The sequence below is a fragment of the Acomys minous genome (genome assembly GCF_964271855.1).
Source record: "Acomys minous genome assembly, chromosome: 6".
NCBI lineage: Eukaryota > Metazoa > Chordata > Mammalia > Rodentia > Muridae > Acomys > Acomys minous.
This window is the reverse complement of record NC_140487.1, coordinates 81,696,914-81,722,039: the sequence shown is the minus strand read 5'-3', so window position 1 is coordinate 81,722,039 and position 25,126 is coordinate 81,696,914. Positions and strand designations below refer to the sequence as shown.

Sequence of the window (25,126 nt, the reverse complement as noted above, 5' to 3'; positions counted from 1 at the left end):
GTCATAGGCATTCCCTTTCTCACAAGATCTAAAAACCATTCTTAGTGTCCTTTAAAGAGAAAAGACCCACGTTCTCTAAATAAGCTACCCGGGAGGATCAACAAATGACTTAAAAATATAGTGGTATTCAAGACTGACTACATGAAAAAAATTACTATAAGTGACACAGACTCCAGGTCAGGAAAACAGAGAGACCGAGATGGGGGAGAGAGGGAGGTGGAGGGAGAGAGGGAGAGAGGGAGAGAGAGAGAGAGAGAGAGACAGAGAGAGAGAGAGAGAGAGAGAGACAGAGACAGAGACAGAGAGGGACAGAGAGAGAGAGACAGAGAGAGACAGAGAGAGACAGAGACAGAGACAGAGACACAGAGAAAGACAGAGACAGACAGAGACAGACAGAGACACAGAGAGAGAGAGAGACAGAGAGAGAGAAACAGAGACAGAGAAGGGGGGAGGGAGGGAAGGAGGGAGGGAGGGAGAGCTACTTGGATAAGGCTTTTTCCAGACCATAAGGGTTGGCAAGTTCTTTACCATGCAAGTTATGGGTTCTGGCTTCCAAGCTCTTTGGGGAGATCCTATAAAGCTCTTGAGCTGCTGCATCTATTGCTTGAGTTCTGTGAATGTTACTTAAGTACAACATGTAAGCGGTTAAAATTCTCATTACAGAAGATGTAAAAACATGAATTCCACCATCACAGAAGATGGCTCCTTTCCCACCTCTGGACAGTTAAGGATAGAGACCCCTAGCATTCCTAAGCTAAAGCGCAAATTGCACTGTCTGGTGCATGAAGAACAGCCAAGTAAATAAGTATTGATTGTTCATGGCTACAGAGGCTCATGGCTTTCCAGCACAACCCACGTGTTAGGTAGTATGGCTTGGGTCCAGCGGTTTAATGAAATGGTTCACATGTAAAATATTTGCCCTACGGTGAGGTGCTACAGGGAAACTTCAGCTTCAATATCTTAGAGCACAAAGCAGGAAGCAAGATAGAGCTGCAGTGTTGGCAAAAACGGACAGCAGCTAAAGAGGTGAGCAGAGTAAAGATGACCTTAGGCTAACTATCAGGCAATCTCCTGTCTCCCCATCCCACCTTCAGACAAGGCTAAAGGAAACATGATCTTTGACTAAGAGCAGGGGCAGGGGCCATACACATGCTTTTTTTTTTTAAGCTAGCCATTCTTGAGCTGTAGAGTGCCTGCCTTGTAGAACTCTGGGTTGTAAGTACTCATAAGAAGCCCTGGGTTCAATCCCAGGGTTGCACAAAATGGGTATAATGACACAACACTCTGGAGGTAGAGGTAGGAAAAGGAGAAATTCAAGGTCATTCTTAGCTACATAGCTAGTTCAAAGCCACGGTGGGCTACATAAGACTCTGTCTCAGAAAGGGGTGGGGGGAGGAAGGAGGAAGAAAGGGAAAGGATAAAAAAAGAAAAAGAAAAAGTCAGCCTTTCTTTTAAGTTCCTGGGATACAGAAAAAGTCAGAACCTGCCCTCACTCAATTTTAGCAGGGGTGGCAGACAATGAGAAGAAAAGGCAACAATGTAACAAAGAAGCCGTCTGTAATGTATGCTCAACTAATGATAAGTGTCAAGAAGAGAAACAAAGCTGAAGAGGAGCTAGAAAGTGGGGAATGTGCAATTTTAGAAGGCAGGTGGGGTGTCAAGGCCTTTCTGGATTGATTCTTAAGAAGGAGCCAGAATGGAAATAAGAGGGAACATGTCAACATTGGCGGCACTAACCTTCAAGGCAGAAGAAAATCAAGTGCAGAGACCCAAAGGTGGAGATATGAGTGACCTGTCGAAAGCCAGGAAGGGCTTAGCCTTTCCAAGGTTTTCCCAAGAACTGGGTAAATCTCTTAGCATAACGCTGTTGTAGCCTGACAACCAAGTTAAAGAAGGAAACGCTAGGGCTGGAGAGATGGCTCAGCCATTAAAGGATAGACTCACAACCAAAAATATAAGATTTTGATCTCCAGTGCCTATGGCTGTCTCTCCAGCCACTAAAAAAAGTAAAAGAAAAAAGGTAAAAGAAAAAGAAAGAAAGACTAACAAAACTTAGTGTGAAAATCTGAGAGGCAGTCAAAGAGAGATTAGTAGAAGAAAGCGAATGGGATTCCTTAGACGAGGCTTAGGTTTCAGCAGGCAGGCAACAGCCCCCTTCTAGCAAGGGCACTTTCCGGATGCTTTAAAGGTCTTTTTATAGTTAGTACTTGAAAAGTCTATATATTGAAGTCTTGGAGACAATGAAAGTAGAGGAAGACGCCATTTATAGGCTTATTGACGAAATGTTTGCTCTGTAAGTAAGAGACTCAGGCTTAAAGGTACGAATTTCGTCTGGCACTGGATTCGCGTTCTGGACTAGTGCAGTTTCTGAAAAGACAGACAAGAGTGTATACTTAAAGCACAGCACAAATTTCCTCCTGGAAATTTAGGACAGAATTTGTGGAGTTTTCCAGACACACCATCCTCTCACATGCACCTTGGCTACACTTGGCTACACTACACTTGCTCGCCAGTGCAGTGTGCCAGCGAGCACTATGCATAATATTATGTTGTAAGTGATAAAAGCAAGTAATGCAGGGCTTACAAACTGTCCTTCTATTTACCATAAGCAGTAATTGGCTAAGCCATAAAGAAAGCCACAAGCACAGCTTCCAATATAATCAGATCCATTATCTCTCGAACGCGCTCCCCTTTCTCTTTTGCCTCTGACCTCATGCTTGCACCCATCCTTTTACACTGCCCGCAGAGCACCTCTCTAAAGAGAACTCACAAGTGGCAATTGCCTTCTCACAGCTTGGCAGCGGCTCCTACTGACTGTGGGCTAAAGCACCAAGTCTTGATCATGGCAGTGAAGAGCCAGAGTATACCTCCAACTTGCCAACTGTCTATATGTCCGTCTGTCTTCTGTCTGTCTGCCTGTCTCTGTCTGTCTCCTCTCTTTTACTCTTTCCCATGTACAATAAAAAATCCTAAGCATTTTATGGAGTGAGTGTTCATGTCAGCAACAGATAAAAGATTATTTCTGCTTGTCTTTTGCCAGAAAAACTCCCATTCATTCTTAGGTCCCCCACTTTGGTGGCATCTTTTCTCGACATGAACTCTAACGCATGGAATTTTTTCTAGCACACTTTGTGGCAATTTTTACACCTCAATGATCATTAACGTGTATGTTCATCTTCCAGCTACTACATGAGTATTGTAGAAGTAAAAAAACAACAACAAACAAACAAAAAAAAAACCCACCACCAAAAACAAAAAACCCCTTCTAAGTTTGAGTCTTCTATACCCAGAACCCAGATCAGGGCACTTGGTAAATATTTCTCTTCAATCAGCAAGCATGTTCAAAATTAGAAAATTAGACATCTCTCAAATGTTTGCAATATTACTAGAAAATAACTGAACAGAGGATTCATTTAAGAAAGTAAGACTAAAGTACATTCTATAGGAAGCATGCTAGAAGTTCAGGAAACCATCCAGGGACTTATTTTGTTGTTTTCCTTTTACTCTCCATGTGTCCCAGCTTTATCATTATCTTGGCTTTCATTATATTTATACTTAGGTATCAGACACAAATTACACATTTCATAAACATTGGTTAAAATAAGTATTCTAGCTATTGTTTGGGCAACTTGACAGTCATTCAGGAAGAGAGAACTTCAGTTGATGAAATTACCTCAGTAGACTGGCCCATGGGCAAGTCTGTGAGGGCACTTTCTTGGTTAATGATAGATGTGGGAGCCGGTTGTGGGCAGTATCACCCCTGAGAAGTTGGTAATGGGTTGTAAAAGAAAACAGACTGAGCAAGCCATGGGGAGCAAGCCAGTAGGCAATACGTCTCAGTGGCATCAGGTGCTTGTCTCGACTTTCCTGAGTGACAGAATAGATCCCAAAAGTTGAAAGATGAAATAAACTCATTATTGAATAATGAGGTAATTATTCAAATTTCTTTCATATTTGGCATTGTGTGAATATGATGTTTTGGGGTCATGATATTTATCACATATCACATATTGCCTTAACTAAGACAAGAAGAAAGTCTTTCAATAGATAGGGAAAACTAAACTCAGAGAAGAGGAATACAAGCTTTCCCCATAATATCCAATAACTAAAAGCATGTTGCTCTTGCTTGTAAGCATAGACAGATAGGTAGTGGTGCCCATCAATACATTTGCTTTCTAGAAAGGGGTGTTTAGGCAATATCTTGGATTCATTGGAGACCAGTACTAATACCCATGTTCCTAAAGGAGAATTAGTGACTGAGGCATGGCACCACCCAGGAAGAGAAGGTTGAAATTTTTAGACAGCATGTAGCAAGTTCCAGGCAAAAGTGAACAGGTTTTAGAGTCAGATACTTTCCACAGAAATACTGTGCTTCAGAAACACTTGTCTCAGACTTGAGGTCAAGGAAGAATAATACACTAATCTGAAAATGATATTGTCACATGCTGTACCAGCCGGGCTGAGCAGTTCCTAATACTTACACCACACACACACACACACACACACACACACACACACACACACACAAACACACACACACACACACACAATCTCCACATCATCACCACCACCGTCACATCCCATCCCATCCCATCATCCAACAACAAGGCTGATATCCATTTGGGAAGTCATAATTCTAAGAACTAGAAACTTGGGATGTGGATCAGAGTCAAAGAATGAATAATGGAACAGAAAGACTTGGAGGAAGAGAAAAGAAGTTAAGTCTTTAAATGTATAACATGTGACCCTGAGAAGAATGTAAATAAAGAACTTAAATAAGATAATATGTAAACATTATAGTAAAGAATTAAAATATAATAGAAGGTGGAAAATACAGGTTGAGCCAGAACTGCTTTTCTTTTCGTCATAACTATATACGTTCATTTCTATGTTTTGAGTAAATAAAAACAAAACGAAGAACCAATCGATGACCATAGCATTCAAGCACACAGTCTCCAGACTTTTCTAAATAGACAGTAAGGAGGAAAAGGGATATATACTATGTGGAAATTAAATTAGTTGAGCCAGAGGAATATTTTCCCAATATCTGTAGCGTGAAATGGTAAAGTGCTTATGAAAGTGAGTGAGGTTACTGCAGTTTTTTTTTCTATTCAGTTTTAAAACTAGGCCAGATGCCCATATGTCAAGGATGGAGCAATGTGGTTCTGCCCAAGGGGATGAGGAAGCAGTAAGATAATTATTCAAATTTCTTTCAGATTCGGGACTGCATAAACATGATGATTAGCAATGACAGCACACTGAATATCTACTTTTCTTCAGATATTTTAAAAATAATTCCAGAGTCAGAACTATACAAATGTGCAGTAAATCTACTGTTAGTCCAACTTCACACTAAAGTCTCCACAGTGAGAGCTTCACGTCCATTCCATCAAAGTAAGAAATCTACAAGTAACTACAGGAAGATAAATGGTCAACGGGTTAAGATGTGAACTGTACCCTCTGCGTTGCTTAGCTTCACCATGAAAATGACTTTAGTTTCGTTGCTGGAATCAAAACAACCCAGTTCTCTTGAAAGAAGCCTACTGTCTGTTGTAAAGTAATAACATGTTTTCTTAGGGACTTCTGAGTGCATGTCTTAGGGTTTCTAACTGAAGTTCATGGTCTGGAAAATGTCAGTCCCTGATCGGGAAGGCTGGTCACATTTCATCATGGCAAAGAGGCAAACCTAAAGTGTGCATGCCTGTGCTTCCTTGTGTAACTGTTTCATATAATGAGAAAAACAAAGCAGCACAGGGCTTTTAAGATTTGTGGGAAAGCCACTCAAATATATAAGGGGCATGTCCATTTTCCAAGAAGGGGGTTTTCCTTGCTTATTTTGTGACAATGAACTTGAAAACCCTTAAGCATCTTACAAGAGATACAATGACAGAAAGAAACATGAACTTGATTTAATCAGGAGCTGCAAACAAGTTGAGAATCTACTAAAAAGCACACAAAGATGAGACTGAGAGTTGGGAGGAAAGGCCATGAACACGAATCACAGACGTACCACCTATCGATGTTTCAGGAGTCTGATGATTAATGAATTCTTCACTCTGTATTGCATTACATGATGCCAATATCTTGGTCCCCCCCACCTTTTTTTTGGCAATTGTGGAAAATTTTGGTTTAACTCACTAAAAGATCATTTATTAACATAAGTAACCTCACATATCATTAAATTGTTCTTTTTGCAACTTGCTGCAAGAAAATTTGTATAATGCATGAGTAAAACCAGCTCCTTAATCATTCTAAAAACTTCATTCTTTTGAAAAGGGGGAAAAAAACCACACTAGTATTTATAGCTCTATGCTTCCATCACATCAAAATCTATTTTAAGAAGAAGAAAAAGGTCACATTCTTACTCTCAAGAACCCAAAACTCCACATTAGTAAAAATATTACCAGAAATTTAAGATTTTTTCCAGTCTTTGAAAATTAGCTAACTAAAATTATAGGTCCTCCATATCAAAACAATGATTTAATATTCCTTCAACTAGTAAGACACATGCATCTATTTATTAATTGAGTGTTTTCCTGCCTATGTTCCTTTAATAAGAACTGTACACGTACTTATCTTTCCGTATTTAGTTACACCACTCAGCAGATTAGATGTAAAGTCACATGCAGGGGCAAGCAATGAGAAGAGAACCTCTTCAACTCAGCACATACTTTTACATGAACACTTTCTACAAACGCCATCACCATTGGTAGGTTTAGAAAACTTAACCACGTGTGCCCTACAAGTAACAGAGCGCAATGGAATAACATCATGTGATTCATAGAAATGGCCAAATAGTTCTCCAGTTTGGGGCGCCACACCACAGTCACAAGTAAGAATAGCTCTCATATTGAACTGTGTGGAGTGTGTGTTAGCTGAACATTAGCTATTCACCAACATGAGCCACAGCCTTCTATGGGGAACTCAGATTAATCAACGCGCACACAGGGCAAGCAAACACATTTTCTGGTGAGGAGGAAGCAACTCAGTGAATATTAATTTTCAAATATTCAGAAGCCTTGGTTTATTACATTAGTTGGCACTCTCGCATGCAGACACACAATCGCTGTGAAGATTACCTTGAGAAACCACTTCCTGCTTTTAGTGCCACAATGCCTATTAAATAAAGGCCAAGGCACAAATACCAATTTGGAGGGCTACCTTAATTTGAAAGAGCACATTCCTTTAAAGAAACCTGAAGTGGCCCTGTATTTTCAGGTCAAAGTGACTTAATGTTGGGGGTGCTTTTCCCTATGTTTCCTCAAGGTGCTTGCTTAAGAAGACCATCCAAGTGTTTTTACAGCCCATGTAAGATAGCTAGAGGTGGCAGGCTCAGCTAAATTTCCACAGGGAGTTACTAAATTCTTATACATGGCATACCTAAAATATAATTAATTATTAAGTAAGTTAAGCAATTTAGAATCAAAAATAAAAGTGACTATCAGTGCAACTTTTTAAGTGGGAGCTTAGTTTCCTTACCCTTTAGTAATATAAAGACAAAAAGTTGGTAAGTATAAAGCTCACTGGATTATGCCCCATCGACGCGATAAGACAAGACATTCATTTAGGCTTTGATATGTTATCTTAAGAAATAGATTCAATTTCAGGTGAAAATACCTATTCTTGTACGAAAAATATACTACTAAAAATAATCTACCACAGAACAGAGATGAAACAGAAGTCTTACTTTAAAAAACTCCCTCATCTCCCCATTTTCTGACACACATTTTTATAAGCAGTAATTTCAAAGAGTCTCTACAGCCAGAGGGCTGTTTCCTCTGGAAACATCGGGTAGCACAATGATGCGTAAGCACATTAAACCTTTGTGTATTCTTAGCTGACCTGCTGTTTCCCTTCAACTCAAACTTCTGGTGTGCATTCAGAACAAAACTCAGATGTTCCATGCTCAACCTCTATACATCACTGCCAAGAACCCAAGAACCTGCCGAGAGCACCAGGCATGCCTCTCAATCGATCCCCTCTTACCATGTATGAGCCACAGTGAAGCGACGACGCTGTCGGATGCTTTTATTCACCAGCAACTTTCTGAAAAAGCATGGTGAGTTCCTTGGTGAACTGCGTGGAGAAATTTTGGGAGATGTCGGTCTGTTTCCCGGTACCTTTGGAAGCTCAAGTTCCAAGCGCATCTGCTCCTTGAAAGTCTTTATGCAAACCTCGGGTTCAGAAGCAGTAAGTTCTTTGGGAGAATTTTTTGCTGTCATGTCTCGTATGGAGCGCGCTAGCTTTCACCATGCAAAACAACAGTCTTGAACATAGCAAAGACACTGCCGCGGGTTAAAAGGCTGCTGCGTCCGCACTCTTCCCAGGCTAATTTGGGAAGCTCTGCTTCCAATCCTGGAGCTGTTCGGAGCAAGAGCGGCGTACTGGGAGAATGGCAAGTCTGCCTGTCACAAGGCGCTTTATCAGGCTGCCTTTGCCTCTGAAAATGCGCCAAAGTGCCTCCTCTGTCACTAGCCTCCTTGTGGATGTGGGTTGCCTGCAAGTTACACACCGAGAGTCACTGAATCCATTCAGCCGAATAGATCAACTCATAAAATATTCATGAGGGCTCTTGATAAATCCTTTAAATGCATTTTTTAAAAAAAGAAAACCTTATCAAACCAGCTGCATTAACTCGGACAGTAAGCAAAGCCTGGCCACCCAGTCACTTTTGTCTGCACAAAGGGCGGAACCGGAGTCCATCCAGCACGTGCTGTTAAAAGTCTTCATTCAGAATTCTCTTGCTCAGCAATGCACACAGCAGGAACTCCGCCTATCAAATGCTATTGGCCCAGCATTCTTTAAACAACTGTTCGGGCTCCCCCTTAAAAAAAATACCCTCCACTGCTCAGCTTTGCACTAAATTCGTGAAGCTACTGTCTTTGTCACAGTCAAAACTGACTAAGTCAGGGATTGCTAAAAAGCCTCAATAAAACAGCTTTTCAGATTCCACCTCTGAATCAAAGAGCTGATTTGCTGAAGTTGCCCCCCCTTCCTTTTCCAGAAGATCCAAACCAGAATCAGTATAGATATTAAAAAATGTCACTGAACAGGAAAACATTGGCTTTGATTCATTCCCCCAAGTAATTTAAAACCTAATTTTTGTTCCAATAAACATTACTCTCCTCTGTTTAAGTTCATTGTTTGCGATCTACCCACAGAAGCCACTCTACTACGTTGGCTGCAAAGCCTCTTCTGAATGGCCAAAGCACCCCAATCTAAAATCCAAAACAGCCGGGTAAAACAAGTACCCCATGTTAGGCACTGTGAACCTGTTTGTGTGAGTGCAGAGAGGTACACAAGGTGTGTGTGTGTGTGTGTGTGTGTGTGTGTGTGTGTGTGTGTGTGTGTGTGCACCAGAGAGTGAGTTTTTACATCATTTGTGAGGAGCAGAACTCAGGGCATGTCTTCAACCTGTCCCCCCTCCTTTTTTTGGCATGGGAACACAGCCATGCTGTGTTCATACATGAAAAGGCGCACTGAAGTATACAGAGGGCCACTATCCATTGTACTATCTCTACTGACGACAATGGTCGTTGGAGGCAGGCTGATCTCAAGCAAATGTGACAAAGCAGACTAGGATTAATCAGTAAGGCTGACAGAAAAGGAAAAGCGCACAGTAGAACTTCAGTGAAAATAGACATTCCTTTTCTATACTAGTGTGTAAGGTCTCCCAGCTGTATAAAAATCCCTCATATTTGTCACACACTAAAAGTGTGCTAGAGGTTAGAGGGCTAAGTAAGAGCAGACCATGGTCTCTGTACAGGAGGAGCAAGGGGTCATGCTGCTAGCCTTCAGAATCCTCATCAACATTTAAACAATTAACTAAAATGCATTGTGAGCAAGTGCGTGGTCATGGATTTTAGATTGCACGAAATGGTCTTGTTCAGCAGATCATTCCTAAAACAAGGAAGCAGAGCCAGGGCACTGAAAGGACTCATCCAAGCCCATCCCGATGGCTGGCGTCACCACTAAACCCACAACTCAGGTTTGCCATCTCTTGGTGAGCACTGGCTAACTCCTTATACAGTGTGCTTTTGTCTGGGAAGGCCTCAGCGCAGGTACCTCTTTGGTATCTGAAGGCATTTTGAGTATCTTGAGATGATGGATTGTTGGTGATATGGTGGAAATGTGGTCAACGTTACCTATAATTTGTTGAATTATGCAACAAATCTGAGTCTTTTACCTGAAATAATGTGATTTAAAACTGGGACCAGAGATTATACGATACTACTGTGGTTCACAGTGTCTTAGCTGCAAAAATAAAACTGCAAGCTGAACTCATTAAGCTATTTCTCATATTTAATTTTCAAAGCTGGCAAAGCAAGCAAACACTTTAGGAATTTCTTCTCAGAAATGGCAAGTTTTGTAGCCCTAATATGGCCAAGTGTGAATTGAAGTTCTGATTTTTAAAAAAATGGTGATTGTGTCGCCACCTGATGTCATCTGCCAACAGTCTCAAAGCTGTACAAACCTGCTAACCCCATCTACCCCAGGAGGAAACCAGGGTCACCAAGAAGGTTTACTACAAAGCAAAGTTAAAAGATAATTAGGCTGTTTGAAAGCCTGAATTCCTTAGTGGGGATTGTGTTTTTCTTATTTATAGTATTTATAAATAATGGAGAGAAAGGAGGGACTGGGGTCTAAAGACCATGTCCCCAGTGGTCCAACTTTCTCACCTTGAGCTTCACTTCCCCAGGAGCAACAAAGCTGGGGGCCAAGCCTTGTGGGGATTCAAACATGCTATGCTTAAGAAGCTTCTAGTGAACAAATGGAAACCTTCCTGCCATGTGTAATTCTTAGCCCTTGGTACCTCAAGAGGAGAAATGAGTAATCTCAATTTGTCAGTTTATAACTATATATCTTTGTGAATTGTTGAAAATTCTATCTATAGTATATCTCAGTATTAAAGAAATAAATCTCTGGCATCAACATCATGTCAGAGCAATAGAGTAAAGTATAAGATTACTTAGTAACAGATAATTATTTCTTATAAATATTGGGGACATATTAACAACATTTCAGCTTTCTCCAAGCTGTAAGAAAAATTAAATACTACCAATAAAGTGGTGTTTATAATACAAACATAAAACAGTTAAAAAATTAAAACTCATCACCTTTTTAACAGCGTGATTTTATATAAAATAGTTAGTCTTTTATATTAATATCAATATAAAATTTGAACTCCAAAAGTTGCCATTGGGTAATATTCCTCTAAGCATCATTTTCAGGTGACATATGTAAAACTAAACAATTTTAAAGACACAAAACTGAACTTCCTGTGTCCCGATCTTAGCATGACACTGAATTCAAAGTAACACTGCTATAATTTACTATGAATGCAAAACTGAAGGTATAAGACTAAAGAATGCATTCGCAAGTTTTTTTCCAGAGTGTAGTTAGGCTAACAATATTAATAGTTAAATTCTTAAGTCTTTATCTATTTCACCATCTAGCTTCTTCTTGCCAAAACAATACAGCATCCAAGTACTGACACTGGATTCCATTCAGTGAAAGACACATCAATTCCTTTTCTTCGGTCCAAGGCAAGGTAACAAGAAGGAATGATGCCAACAAAGGACTGTAGCCTCTTCCAGCCAACAAACCGTCGGTATGCTTTCATACAGCAGTATCAGTACAAATTACAATGTCAATGCTAAGAAATGGAGCCGGAGAATCATTCTAGCATGATTGAAAGAAACATAATGCACAACAGAATACAAAAATAGCTTCTATTCATCTTGGCAAAGTACAATTAACTGATACATATAAAGAAACTGCCATTGAAATGGCACCGCAGAAAGCCTCCCATTCCACTCAAGCACTGGTATGTTCCATCATATGAACAGTTTCATGGCTCCCTTTCATGATAGACCGATGACATCAAAACACCTGCCGTCCATTGTCTCTGGAATTAAGCTTCATTCTGCTCTATTATAAATGTTTCCAGATGAAATACAAGTGAAGGAAAAGATTTAAGACTTGGAGGCACTGGAGGTGTAGCTCACAGTATACACCTTGGTTTATATGCTCATAGTGCTGAGTTGGTACCCTGCACCAAACAAAATTCAGCTATGATGTACTGAGTTCGAAATACCATTGTAAGGCTTATTATCCTGCATTTCTAGAATGTTCAGTATATGGTAAACAATATCTCTTCACTGAATATACATTATATTGTCCATTTTCAAATGAGATCACCAGGACACAAAATTGCATTATTAAGGAATTGGTCCAATAGGTAAGCCTAGGTATTCACACTCTATAGCATTGATGATGATCATTGCTACTGAAGAGACTCGTGAGAATACAACTAATAGAATAGAAGATGGAATGCTTGTTCACAGATCGTCTGGTCATAATTCAGGAATTTCATCTTCTCAAGTACTAAATGTCTTCAGTCTGAAATGACCGTGGTGTTTGTCTTCATAAGATGATATACTAAGATTTGTTTTTTATCCATAGGCCAGCATTTAATTATTCATGATTAGTAAAGTGGTGTTCAGAAAGATGGGTTTTTAACCTGTGCAACCTGCATCCCAAGGAGCAAGATGGGAGGTTAAAACACAGATACTGGGGCAATTACATGTTCGCAGACATTATTATTAAGAAACAACTGCCCATTCAATGCCCTCCAGCAGCTTCTCATAACCCCGAAGAAAACCCACAAAAGCCCAGAGGGCACTATATATACCTCTGCCCTGTCCTCTGCAGTCATTCTCTGGCCTCATCTCTAGATACTGACCTCTAGCCTCACTGTTTCAGAAACATGGTCTCCTTGTTCATTAAGCATGGCATATAGGCTTCCCTTCCCCTGGCATACCTACGTGGTTTACTTCCTTGCCTCCCAGCATCTATCCATATACCATCTGCCTGAAAACTTCCACAGTCATCCTGCTTGACACTACTGTGACTACAATATTTTGCTCTCTTCTATTTGTCAGTATGTAATATAGTATAAATTATTTGCTTAGTAATCTCCCTAGAATATAAGTTTTATGAAAGAAATTATTTTATTTTGTGCCTATAATCCCAGTCTGGGAAGAATGCCTACCACATGGCAAGTATTTCATAAATCCTAATTGAATGAGGAAATGATTTATCTTCCCAGTGCAGAAAAAAAAATGAGGGAAGAACAGTCTAACTAAAATGGAAGTAACTGTGGCTCTTAAATTTGAGAGAGTTAATGTTTTATCATTTTAATGATTTTTTTGTTTAAAAATGTGAAATTTTATGACTTCATTGAGAACTTCTTACAATAATACAATGAATTTTGATCATATTTATTCCACATACCCCAACTGTTCCCAGATCCATCCCTCACCCTCTCCCAACTTTTTGTTCTCTCTTTTCTGTTTTATAACCCACCAAGTCCAATTTTTGCTGCTTATGTACCGTGGGTATGGATGATCTACCAGGGACCACATAAAAAAAACTTTGTCTCCTTCATTTTCTCAAAAATTTAAATCTGACTTATAAAATTTGCACTTTTCTCATAAGTCCATTTTACTCTAACTGTGGCAGCTGGCTCTTGTGTTCTTCCTCATGTGATACTTCGGGGCCTGGCCATATGGCATCTAGTTGGCCTTGCTTCGTCTTCCCAGATAGTGGTCGGACAATTGGTATATTGCTTAGATTATGATATGGGCAATAACCAGTCCTCGGAATCCCTTTACTTACCTTTTTGTTATTGAGAGTTGGAAAATTCTTTTGTTTTTCTTTGTTAGGGTTTTATTGCTGTGATGAGACACCATGACCATGGCAACTCTTACGAAGAAGAACGTTTAACTGGGCGTGGCTTGTAGTTCAGAGATTTAGTCCATCACCATTATGGCTAGAAGCATGGTGGCAGACGTGATGCTGGAGAAGTGGCTGCACACTAGGTGCTTTCTGTGGTGGTAGATAACATAGGAGGAAAATGCTAAGGAAGTTTCTTTGTCTCCTAAGTCTTTGTACCATCAAGTTTCATTAGCAATGATGACTCAAACAGCCAAAATGCAAGGAGAGATGTGTTCTCAGGGTAGGGATATGAAAGCCGCAGAAAGAAAAGGTAACTCAGCCAACCTTCCGACGAATGGCCTAGAAAAGTGATTCTACATCAATGTTAGGGACTCAAAGGCATATTTGGGAAGGGCTTCTTCTCTATAACCAGCTCTTAACTTTTGCTTATGTTCTATCCTGGCAGCCATATTCTGTCAGGAGTTAAGAAAACATGATATAGCGCCAATGTGTATATAGTTAAAGAGTTTAGGTATGATGATTAATGCTGACATCTATCTCATTGTGATACCACTGAGATCTGTGGAAGAGCAAAGCACAGACAAAAATACAGCATCAAAACCACAGCATCTCTCTTAGGAAAAGGATAGTCCTAAAAGGGCCATGCCATATTTGTTTATATTTTCAACTTATTTCACAAAACAATATTTTCTTAACCAAAATTTAGTGAACTTTGAAAGGATACAAGAATACACATAAAAAAAACACCTTAAAATCTATAACAACAACAACAATGTTTCCTATTTGATAATGAGGAAAGAGGAAGCTTGGCTAACAGGACTATGAGATCTTAGAATTTAGAAGTAACTCAGATATAATATCATATTATAAAGTACATTTGCATATGTAAAAATGAAAGGCTTTGGACATTTTATACAGGAACATGCTTTGCTTTATAGCAAAGATTTCAGGAGAATCTACGTTCACGTGGCTGCTACAGTCAAGACCTGAAATAGTTCTGTTACTTACCAACTGCTCCACCCTACAGCTTTATGTTCTATTCCCCTCACTTCTCTCCTCCCTGGCATCTCTGATCTCTCTCTATTGTTAAGGTGTTATCTTTTTAGCAATGGTATACAAATGGAATCACAGTCACCCCTTGAGAACAGATTCTCATGCTTGGCATAGTGTCTTCAAAATGGAGCCAAGTTTATTAATAGTCCTTTCGTTTTTACTTCCTAATAGGATTCTGTTGTTTTAATGCACCATAATTTGTTTATTTTATTTTACTAATTTATTCATATTACATCTCAATTGTTATCCCATCACTTGTATCCTGCTGTTCCTCCCTCCCTCCCTTCCACTCCCACCCTATACCCCTCCCCTAGGTCTAAGACCGAGCGGGACCTCCTCCCCCACTATATGGTCATAGGCTATCAAGTCTCATCTTGGTAGCCTGCTTATTTTTTTCTGTGAGTGCTACCAGGCTTCCCCATCAAGGAGAAGCAGTCAAATATCGGACACCAGAGTTCATGTCAGAGTCAGTCCTCGCTCTCCACACAACTGTGGAGAATGCCCTGTCCATTAGCTAGATCAGAGTAGGGGTTCCATGTTTACTGCTTGTATTGTCCTTGGTTAGTGCAGTAGTTTGAGCAGACCCCTCTGCGCCTCACCATAATTTGTTTATCCAATATCTACAAAAGGTATTTGGGATGTTTTTAGCTTGAGGAAATTATGAATAGAATTTCTACAAAGGTGCCTGTACAAGTTCTGTATGAACATTTGCATTTGATGCTGGGTGGTAAACACACATCATATACAGAGTGGAAGTCTTTGGTTATATGGTAAATAAATAAATATTGGTATAACGTAATGTCAACCTATTTTCCAGAACGAATCTATCACTTTTTGTTCCCATGGGCAATGTGTGAGCATTGCAGTTAGTCTACATGCTCATCAGCAATTCCTGCCATTATATATTTTGTAAACGTAACTTTTACTCTCCTGCAGTAATTGTCATTTTAGACACTTCCTGCTTCCATCTCCTAACCTAGGCCTACTCCTGGAAGCTTCTAGCCTCTGTGCAATCTAACCTAGGCTTACAATGTTTTCCTTCTCTGGGGCTGCTGAACTCTGGCTGGCTGGTTCAATGGTTCTGGCTCAAACTCCTCTCCAAGCTGACTGATTCAGCCTGGCTTCTCTTAGTTTTTCACTGAATAGCTCTTCTTGGCCTCCAACTAATTCTGGCAATCTGTTCTAATCTTCTGGCTCCTTCTCACTCTCTGGCTTGTTCTGTCTTCACCTGTGTCTGGCTTGTTCTCTCTTCAACCTCTCTCTGTAAAACTCTGCAGGTAAAAATTGTCTCTGAATTCCACAGACTGAATTGCCGTGAACTCAACCCCACTGCACTGTCTCTCAGCTCCCTGACTCAATCGATTTCCCTGAACAGAACTGACTGGAGCTCAGAGATCTGCATGCCTCTGTCTCCTGAATGCTGGGATTAAAAGTATGTACCACTATGCCTGAGCCTAAGGGTCTTTTTTAACCTCAGACTTGCATTATACCAGGCTGGGCTTGAACTTAGAGATCTGCTGAGATTAAAGGTGTGCCTATATTTCAGCTGGATCAGACAGACCTACAAGGTCTTTGGATGTGATCTATTGCCAAAGTAGCCATGTTTTGAATTAAAAGTCTTTAGCATTTGATGTAGTGACTCTAGCTGATGTGCAGTTGTTCAGAATCCTGCACTGAATTTACATAGCTGTAATAGCAACTCGTCACCCCTATCTCCTGTGCTGACTTGTCAGGGTGACCTCTTCTGTTAATTCCTCAACACTTTCTCTCATTGTCAAATTAGCTTGAATTTTTCCTTATGAATATGATTCTCCTACTGCAATGTGACCATACTCTCTTTTCAGAGCTGTCACTTAGCTTCTGCATACTGTCCAGAACTGAAAGGGTATTTTCCTTTAAGAATTTAATATTTAAACATTTTCCATACATTATATTTTGATTATCTTCCCTTCTCTAAACTCCTACATTCTTTCCACCTCCCCACCAAACTAATTTCATTTAATTTTCTTACAAAAACAACAAAAGGAAAAAGACAAACACCCTCGAAACTCAAGACAAACAAAAAACCAATAAGGCAAAAACAAATTAAAAAACCCCTAAAACACAACAAAACACCCACAAAAAAATCAACCCCCCAAAACATATAGTTTGTTTTGTGTTGGTCAACTGCTCCTGGGTACAGGGTCCTACTCTAGGATGTGACTGACACAGCCAGTGTGACTCCAATAAGGAAAACAAGAGTGATCTCGCCTCAACAAGGTAAAAGGAGATATTGAACTCCTGAAATTTATTCTTGGACATCTGCATGTACACCATGACACACACACTTGCAAGCATAAATGTTTGTGCACATACACACAGTACAATAATAAAAATAACAACCACAATAATAAATATCATCTTAAAATCACACATACACATATATAATGCACACACACCAATTGGCTATGCCAGCAGTACATAGTTGTTTGCTAGGGCAGCCAACCATGGAGAAGTACAAAAGATAGCCTGTGTTGGGAACAAACAAAAGAAACTTGTCCTGTGTGTTGCTATTTTGTTTCCAAACTCCATTTAATCACGGGGAGGGGGAGACTATGGGCCACTTTCGCACACAAACGTCCCCTGCCTCTGCTGTGGGTGAGGTGTCATAAAGCCTGAACACTAGCTCCAAAAGGGACATTGCCGACTTGCGGCTCTCCGTCCTTGAGCTTATAATTGAGTTGCAAACATTTCTCCCTTCCCTTCCCTTTCTCCAAGCCCTCACATATAAACCTCCCACCCTCCTTCCAATTCATGGCCTCAACCAAAAGAAGTTTATTCTTTTACAGTTATGGAGGTCAGGCGACCCAAGACAGGTGTAAAGTGCTGGCTCCTTCGGTAGATGACGAGTTAGTAATGTGTTTAGGTCTCTTTGGTTTACAGATTGTCCACCTGCCTCTTCCTGCTGTCTTTCTTCTATGTACAGCTGCTGCCAAGTGACCTCTTGTCATAAGGACATCAGTCACATGAGATTATAACCAGCCATTGTGACTTCATTTCAGTGTTACAATCTTTGTGGAGATCTTTTCTCTAAAGTAGGCCACCTGGAGGGCCTAAAAAATTGACAACAGAATATTTACTAGATAGTGAACACAAATACTAAAACTCCGGGTAATTCAGACAGTGTAGGAAAGTGGTTTGGACCGAAAGTTTCAGAGATATTCCTTGGGGACTGACTAGGCCCCTGGCTTTGAGTTTGCAAAGACTGTTATATCAGGAATGTGTAGAAGAAAAAAACCATTCAGCTTGTGATTAGACAGCAAAAGACAGGCGAAACAATCTGGGTCCCCAAGTCCCCTTGGAGGACACAATCGCACTGACTCAGGGATGTCTCACTATGTTCTTTTCAAAGATCCACCACTCCCTAGCATCTTCATGCTAGGAACCAACTTTTACCATATGGAATTTAGAGGATACTTAAGACCCACATTTTGACAGACTCACAACACATGAACCTGATGAATAGTGTTTCAAGACATAACATTCTGTTCTTTGATCTCCCCAATTTATATCCTTCTCATTGGCAAACTACATCCATTCCATGCCAAATTTTTCACATCTAACCATTCCAGCATCAGCCTAAGTCCCAAATCAAACCTCATTTAAATAATCCAAATAAGTTTTGCAAGGAACTTGGAAGAAAGTTGCTCTCCATCTATGAATTATAAAAGCAGTTATCTGTTTCCCAGATATAATGACTAGGCAGTCATAAAAACGATAATCCTTTTTCCAAAGTGAGATCCTGGAAGAAAAAAAAAAGGTTCATAGATTGCAAATAAGTTCAAAACTGACAGGGCAAATTCCATCAGATTTTAAGACTTGAGCATTCTCCTTTATTTTTTTATTTCACTCAATGTACAGCTTTCTGGGATAGACTACAGTGTAGCATGAGGCACCTGGGCTCTGGACAGTCACAGACACGACACCAAAGCAGGGGTTTGTTTCCTCAGTTTTGTGTCCTCTGGGAAGGTGTGGAAAGTGGCAATGCCACTGGTCTGTGGGCTACCTTCTGGATCGCTCTTCCATTTTATAAAAGATCATGCATATCTGATGCCAGATAGTTTGCTTCTCCTCTCTCCTGCCTGCAAGATACAAGACTTTTGACAGTCTCCATTTTATACTATCCTTTCCCCTTGGGAGAAGCAAGGACAGCTTTTGCTGATAGGAAACTCACAAAAGTCTTGGCTGCTTTGAAGTTCTCATTGGTCAAGCCATCAGACAGAGGGTACCACACAAGTCAGCATTGTATAACTGCATCTCAATTCCTGGCTTTTTCTGGTAGTGTACCAGAGCCAGGTACTGATTCTGTTCTTGTCACCTGTCTGATCTTCTCTAAAGGACATGACTTGCTGTGTTGTTGTTGTTGTTTTTCAATGATACACATAGGCCAAAAGGTTTCTAAGTTTTCGACATGTGAATACTTTTTATTTAACAATTTCCCCTTAAATTTATCTCTCCTTTCACATTTCACTATAAACAGCATGTAGAAATTAGGGTATGCTTGCAACATTTCATTTAGAAATATCAGCTAAATGCGAAATTCATCATTCACAAATTATGTTATCCATGAAGAAAATGTAGAACCTAATTATGTCAAGTTCTGTGCCATGGTATAATAAGGATTATCTTATTATATATAAATCCTCTTATTTCCCATAACACTTTTCTCATATCTGTCTGAAAACTCGTCTGAAACACTGTTGGCTTTCATATTTCTCCAAGTGTCTTCATGGCAATCGTACCTTTGTGTACCAAGCACTTCAAAGCCAGTCAAAGTCTAAAGCTACATCCGCAACAATGTAAGGTACTTGTTACAGCACAACCCTGCTGCTTCCTGGGAGAACCATAAAAACTGAGCATCCTAATGACAGAAACTTCATTATCCTACAATTCCACAGGCCAGACCGCCTAACAACCAAGGGTCCAAGACTGGCTCTTTCTGTTCACGAGGAAAGGATACATTCAGGCACTTTCCAAAATGCAAGACAGGAAAGGCAGAAGCCAAAAGAGAGGCAGTTGAAGAAACAAACATATAATCAAACGTTTATTATGCCCTCAGTGATTTTATTTACAGTATCATGTTTAGCTTCATAACTCTGAAACATATAATGTGTGTCATAGATTATGAAACCAAATTATTGAAACGATGAATGAATTACCCATGGTATCCCATTGGCAAAACTTAGAACCAAGCCAGAGGACTTAAAAAATCATTCTTTATTCGCCCCCCCCTTTTTTTATCCTTCTGTAATAACCAGCATGGATCAGTTTACTTCTAATTGAATTACACATTTCTTTTTAATCATTTAACATATTCTCTGTTTTGGTAATAATAAATCTATGTGTGGCTATCCATAAAAAAGTCATCCTTTAATCTACTATATTTCATTACAAAGGAAAAATGAGAAAGAATACGGATATGCCCATCATAAAAAATCTAGCTTACAGTATAAAAGTCACTTATTCTAATCACTTCACAACTTCAATTAAAATCCTAATACAGACTTTAAAAAACTAGAATCCTAAATACATCGGAAAATGTCATATTTCAGGACAACACAAAACACTATCGCTGTAACAAAGATTAGTTCCCATCTGAAGCTACTGCTGGGCAGTGAAAGCACCTGCCTAGAGTGTGCAAGGCCCTAGTTTGTATGCTCCATCCATGCAGTAAACTGATGAGTTATTCAACCATTTTGTTTGAGTGTTTGAGTCAATCTCAAGTCAAAAAGGAAGAGAACTAAGGGATTAACCAGCTTCAGTCTGTTTCCAACAGCTGTTCAAAATTAGAACTTAACCTGGCCTTCATGTGTTATTAAAGATCTAGAAATGGTTCTTCTGTGATCCTTTCTCTCTTAACTAACATATTTGTGTATGTGTGTGTATGTTCTAATATATAGCACATATGTATGTATAAATATGAGTATAGTGTGGATATATATATATATATATTTATATATTTTTTTACTATATCTAGCCTGCCTTACACACTAAAGACATGGATGCTGAGACCTTCTGTTTGACACGTGTCTTGATCATGATTGCCATAAACGTGCTGAGGGTTGAAGTCTACACTGACTCTACAAGCTCTAGCTGGGCCTGGAAACTGCTTTCCCTGTGCTTTGTTAGCTACAGCCGGAATTTCCATCTTGTTTTAGACTCAAGTGACTAAACTACTAACATTCCTACTCTGCTCCAGTCACTTTACATTCATTTCCCATTTCTTAAATGCAGGCGGGGTTTTAGAAGAGGAATGTAGGACGTCACTTCCTATCAACCACTAGAGGAACGAGCACGGCTTCCCTACCTCCTCTTTCCTGTTTCTGCCTGCCACCATTTCTGGGTTCAATTTTCAGATTTCCTAACACACCTTGGTGTTTCTTTGTGTGGCACCCTTTAAAAGACAAGGGCACTGCCTGCCACACAAGGCTGCCAAAGGAATGCATCTTTATCAACTGTGAACAAACCCAGAAGAGGGCACGTTCAAAGAAGAAAAAGAAAAAAAGCACCAGCTCCTCCCCCTTTCTAAAGAGCGATTTATATTCCCCATCACAGCCTCTGATTACAGTTGTAGATTCCAGCAGATTCTTAAAGCTAAGAAAATGTGTCTCCTAAGGCAGAGATCCAAATTTCTGAATCGTGACAGCAACAGCTGAGCACTAAAGATAGACAGTCAAAACACCATTTTCTGTACATTTTCAGTTGTTAAAAAGCAGTTACAGTACATTATGTCTGAGATATATTGTTTTAACCCTGTGAGGCTCTGTTAAGAGAATATTTATAACAGAAAACAGTGTTATTTTATGCCTTCATTGTGTACACATAGCTTAAAAATAGTCTTGGCTTTTCTTTCTCAGTGTGACATTTTCAAATGTGTGTGTGTGTGTGTGTGTGTGTGTGTGTGTTTTATGTATATGTAACCAGTAATAATAGGCTCCCATTTTAAATAAATCAGACCACATTTTAGATACTTGAGACCCTTTAAATGGCACTCTTAGTCCCTGCCAGCACTTTCTCTAGACATTTCTAAGGTTCCCTTTCTTATTTCCTTCAGAATATGTTCACGTCTTGCCCTCAGAGTGGCTACTTCAATCCCCTTTTGTGAACCAGCCCACTTGCTCTCCTTCTCACTGTCTCAGCTTTGTTCCTCTGACATTTTCTACCACTCCTGTAATTGCCATTGCCCAACACCGCACTAGCATAAGTATCCTATGAGGACAGGAATATTTACTGTTATCCTTGTACATTGACCCAGTCCCCATAGCAGTACTGGACATATGGTAGATACTCAATAAATGTCTGTTTAATAAAGAAAATCACATGGTTAAACCGCAAAAGTATTGACTCTGGGCTCCTGTGAAGCACCATCTGCCCCATTCTCAGTCTCTTCAAGCAAGTATTTAGACAATTTCATTTTTCATGACCACTTAGAAGAGATGCTGAAAGATAGCATCAGAGGGACCAGTCACAGGCACAAGCCTTGACTCCTTAGGACCTCTGAAGCAGGACCACTGAGGTTCGATTGAATCCTGACCCTCTGTACACAGAGATACAGCAGAGTTCCCTTGCTTACTGGGAACACTTCTTATGAGATGGAAGACAGAGCAAACATGAACTTATGACCTTCCCAGTAGAGGAGCTGCACCACCACCCAACAAGCTTTGCTTTCAGATGGCACAATGGTAACACTGTGTGCTGAGCAGTGATTCACTGAGAAGCCGGAGCTCCGCCAAGGACAGCAAGGCAATCTGCACAGAATCTTCGATGCTGACATGGCTTTCTTTTGATTTCAAAATTGCAGCAGTCTAGGGAAAGGTAAATGCCCAAATGACACATATCCCTCAGGCAGAAGACCCACCATCTATGAATTTCTTTTTAATACTAGAGAAAAGACTTCATTTTAGTAAGTCAATCAAATTCTATTTGAATTTACTTTTTTTTTTTACTAATTATAAATAGATGATACAGATAATGATGAAGATGGTGATGACAATGACAAAAACTAGGGAAACAATCCAAACACAATCATATTATCAGATGTCAAAAGATATGTAGTAATAGTGTTTAATGGGATTTTTGAAAGATGCCTGCTAAAATCCCAGCTGGATAAAAAGGGAATGAGATGCCAAGGTGCAAGACCCTTACATCTGTATAAAACCCTAAGTGATTCAGTATTCAAAACACTGAGCCTGTTGCCAAGGAGACTGTGGGAAGCACAGTAATTCTCTTCTTAATTCTAAGCTATCATTTATACTGTCCAAAAAACACAGCATTATAATTAAGAACTATTTTGCCATAGAGAATATTATATTTTCTAAAGAGCAACCCTGATGTTTTCATTAAGATTTCTAAGCACAAAAATATAGTAATCTATAAAAATTCTGCATGTAAAAGTATTATGTGAAGGCAAACTAAAGCCCGGCAAACCGAAGCACAATCAAGAAAGAACACGGCCTTGATGAATGGTTTATCAGGAGTGTGTGTCTTGAAATCAGACCTAAACCAACGTCTTCATCACCCTTGGGCAATATCTTTAAGCTTTCTGTTTCTCTGCCGTAGACATAAATGTTCCTATCAAGTACTCTACAGAGCAATTTATGTAAATAAACTAATTGTAATTTACATTTTAAATTGCACTTCATTTTCACTTGCAACCTGGCACATATATTTTGATGTATCCTACTTGCAAGATCTACAATGTTTTAGGCATTATCACACTTGTTTTTAAGCATTATCTCTAAAGAAAGGCATTCCAGTAACATAGCTCCTGACTCTAGAAGTTTTCTCCTGGATTTCCACTTGTCAACTTTCCCAAACTTAAATATTTTGTCATCTCCAGGATTAAAGCTTTTTGGGACAGGGATAAATACCTGGATTTTATGAAGATTTGGTTGTATAATAGTTCTTGAAGGAGGAAGAATAACTGCTATCTCCATTTACCAATAGTAAAAAAGATAAAATGCAACCATTTTTTAGTTAAGAGTAGAAAAAAGGACAAAAAGAGAACATATATTTTCTGAGAGATTATTTTTATTAAAACTTTGAAGCTATTCCTAGCTTGTTTAATCATTTTCCACAATTTTACTTGGCCCCCTACAAGGGTATTATTCAACCCTAATCAGCCTGAAGAAGCATTAAGAGAAAAACACCCCATTTCCCTTAATGCAGGCTGGGTAGGTTTTTGGTTGCTTTCTTGGATGATAGATGTTTATTTTCACTGGGGGTTGGTTATAAGTTATTATTGGTCTTATTTAGAGAGAAAACCAGGTTAGACTCAGGGATATCTCTCTTTTCCTTTATCTTTCATTCTTAGGTTTGGAGATAGTGGTTGAAAAGAAAGAAGGGGGAATATAGAAATACATAGGGATGACAGAACAAAGAGGAGGCTAGTGAATCCACTTCTCAACTTAATGCCTTAATTGTTACTCACAAGGTTATTTTTAATTCACTGGTAAAGAATTTTGTATATAGATGCAAAATAAGTTATTTTTAGATATATTGGTATAGAATTCAAGTTTAAGATTATTCTTCACACATATTATATACATTTCTACTCTAATATGTGGTATTGAAACCATATAACTCCATTTTAATACAAGGTTTATTCCAATACTTTGAAAGTACTATTGCAACTGTTTAGGATAAGTAAGTTATAAAAGTTAATTGTAAGTTGATCAAATCATGGTCTTGGTTGGCTATTCAGGCAGCAAACTGTCTCTGTCATTTTTTTTTTTTTTCATTTTGGAAGCTGCTAACCTGCACTTCTGATTCACTCAGATAATTAAGTTTTATTCCTTCTCAAGTTTCTGATGGGGTTGAAGACCAGATAATTTAGTCTTACAATTAAGCTTAGTTATTTAGGGGTTAAGATGTTTTTAGGTCTATATAGATGTTTTAAGTTGATAGAGATGACATATGATAGATACTGATTTTCATTCAGAATTTTAGATTCACCAAGATAGGAAAGATATTTTCTTCAGGTGTGCCAAATACAAATAACCAAATCATTTTTGCTTGATGAACTGTAGGCTCATCCTCAGATCACTTCCTCACATAGCCCAGGATCACCTGCCTAGAGAATGGTGCTCTCCACCATTGGCTGAGCCCTCCTATGTTAATTAATTATCAAGACAATCCCCCGCAAACATGTACACAGGCCGATTTGATCTAGTCAGTACCTAAATGGTGCCTTTCTCCTCAGGCTGTTCTGGAATGAAGATAATGGTTCATGGGGTTGTAAAATGAATATTATGACCAATAGCACTGCAACAGAAAACAACGGTAGTACCAAATC

The 25,126-nt window shown here is 39.3% G+C and overlaps 1 protein-coding gene across 2 annotated transcripts in view; it reads right to left on the bottom strand.

The window, feature by feature from the left end:
* PDE4B (phosphodiesterase 4B) overlaps window positions 1–25,126 on the bottom strand; it is a 540,265-nt gene that overhangs the window by 366,632 nt on the left and 148,507 nt on the right. Inside the window, exon 2 of one of the 2 annotated variants that reach the window (XM_084786195.1) lies at window positions 7,987–8,497. The exons of the other annotated variant lie outside the window; for it this stretch is intronic. Coding sequence (XP_084642321.1) covers window positions 7,987–8,222 — 236 coding nt within the window. The 5' untranslated portion in view covers window positions 8,223–8,497. The remainder of the gene's footprint in view (window positions 1–7,986; window positions 8,498–25,126) is intronic. 2 annotated transcript variants of the gene reach the window in all.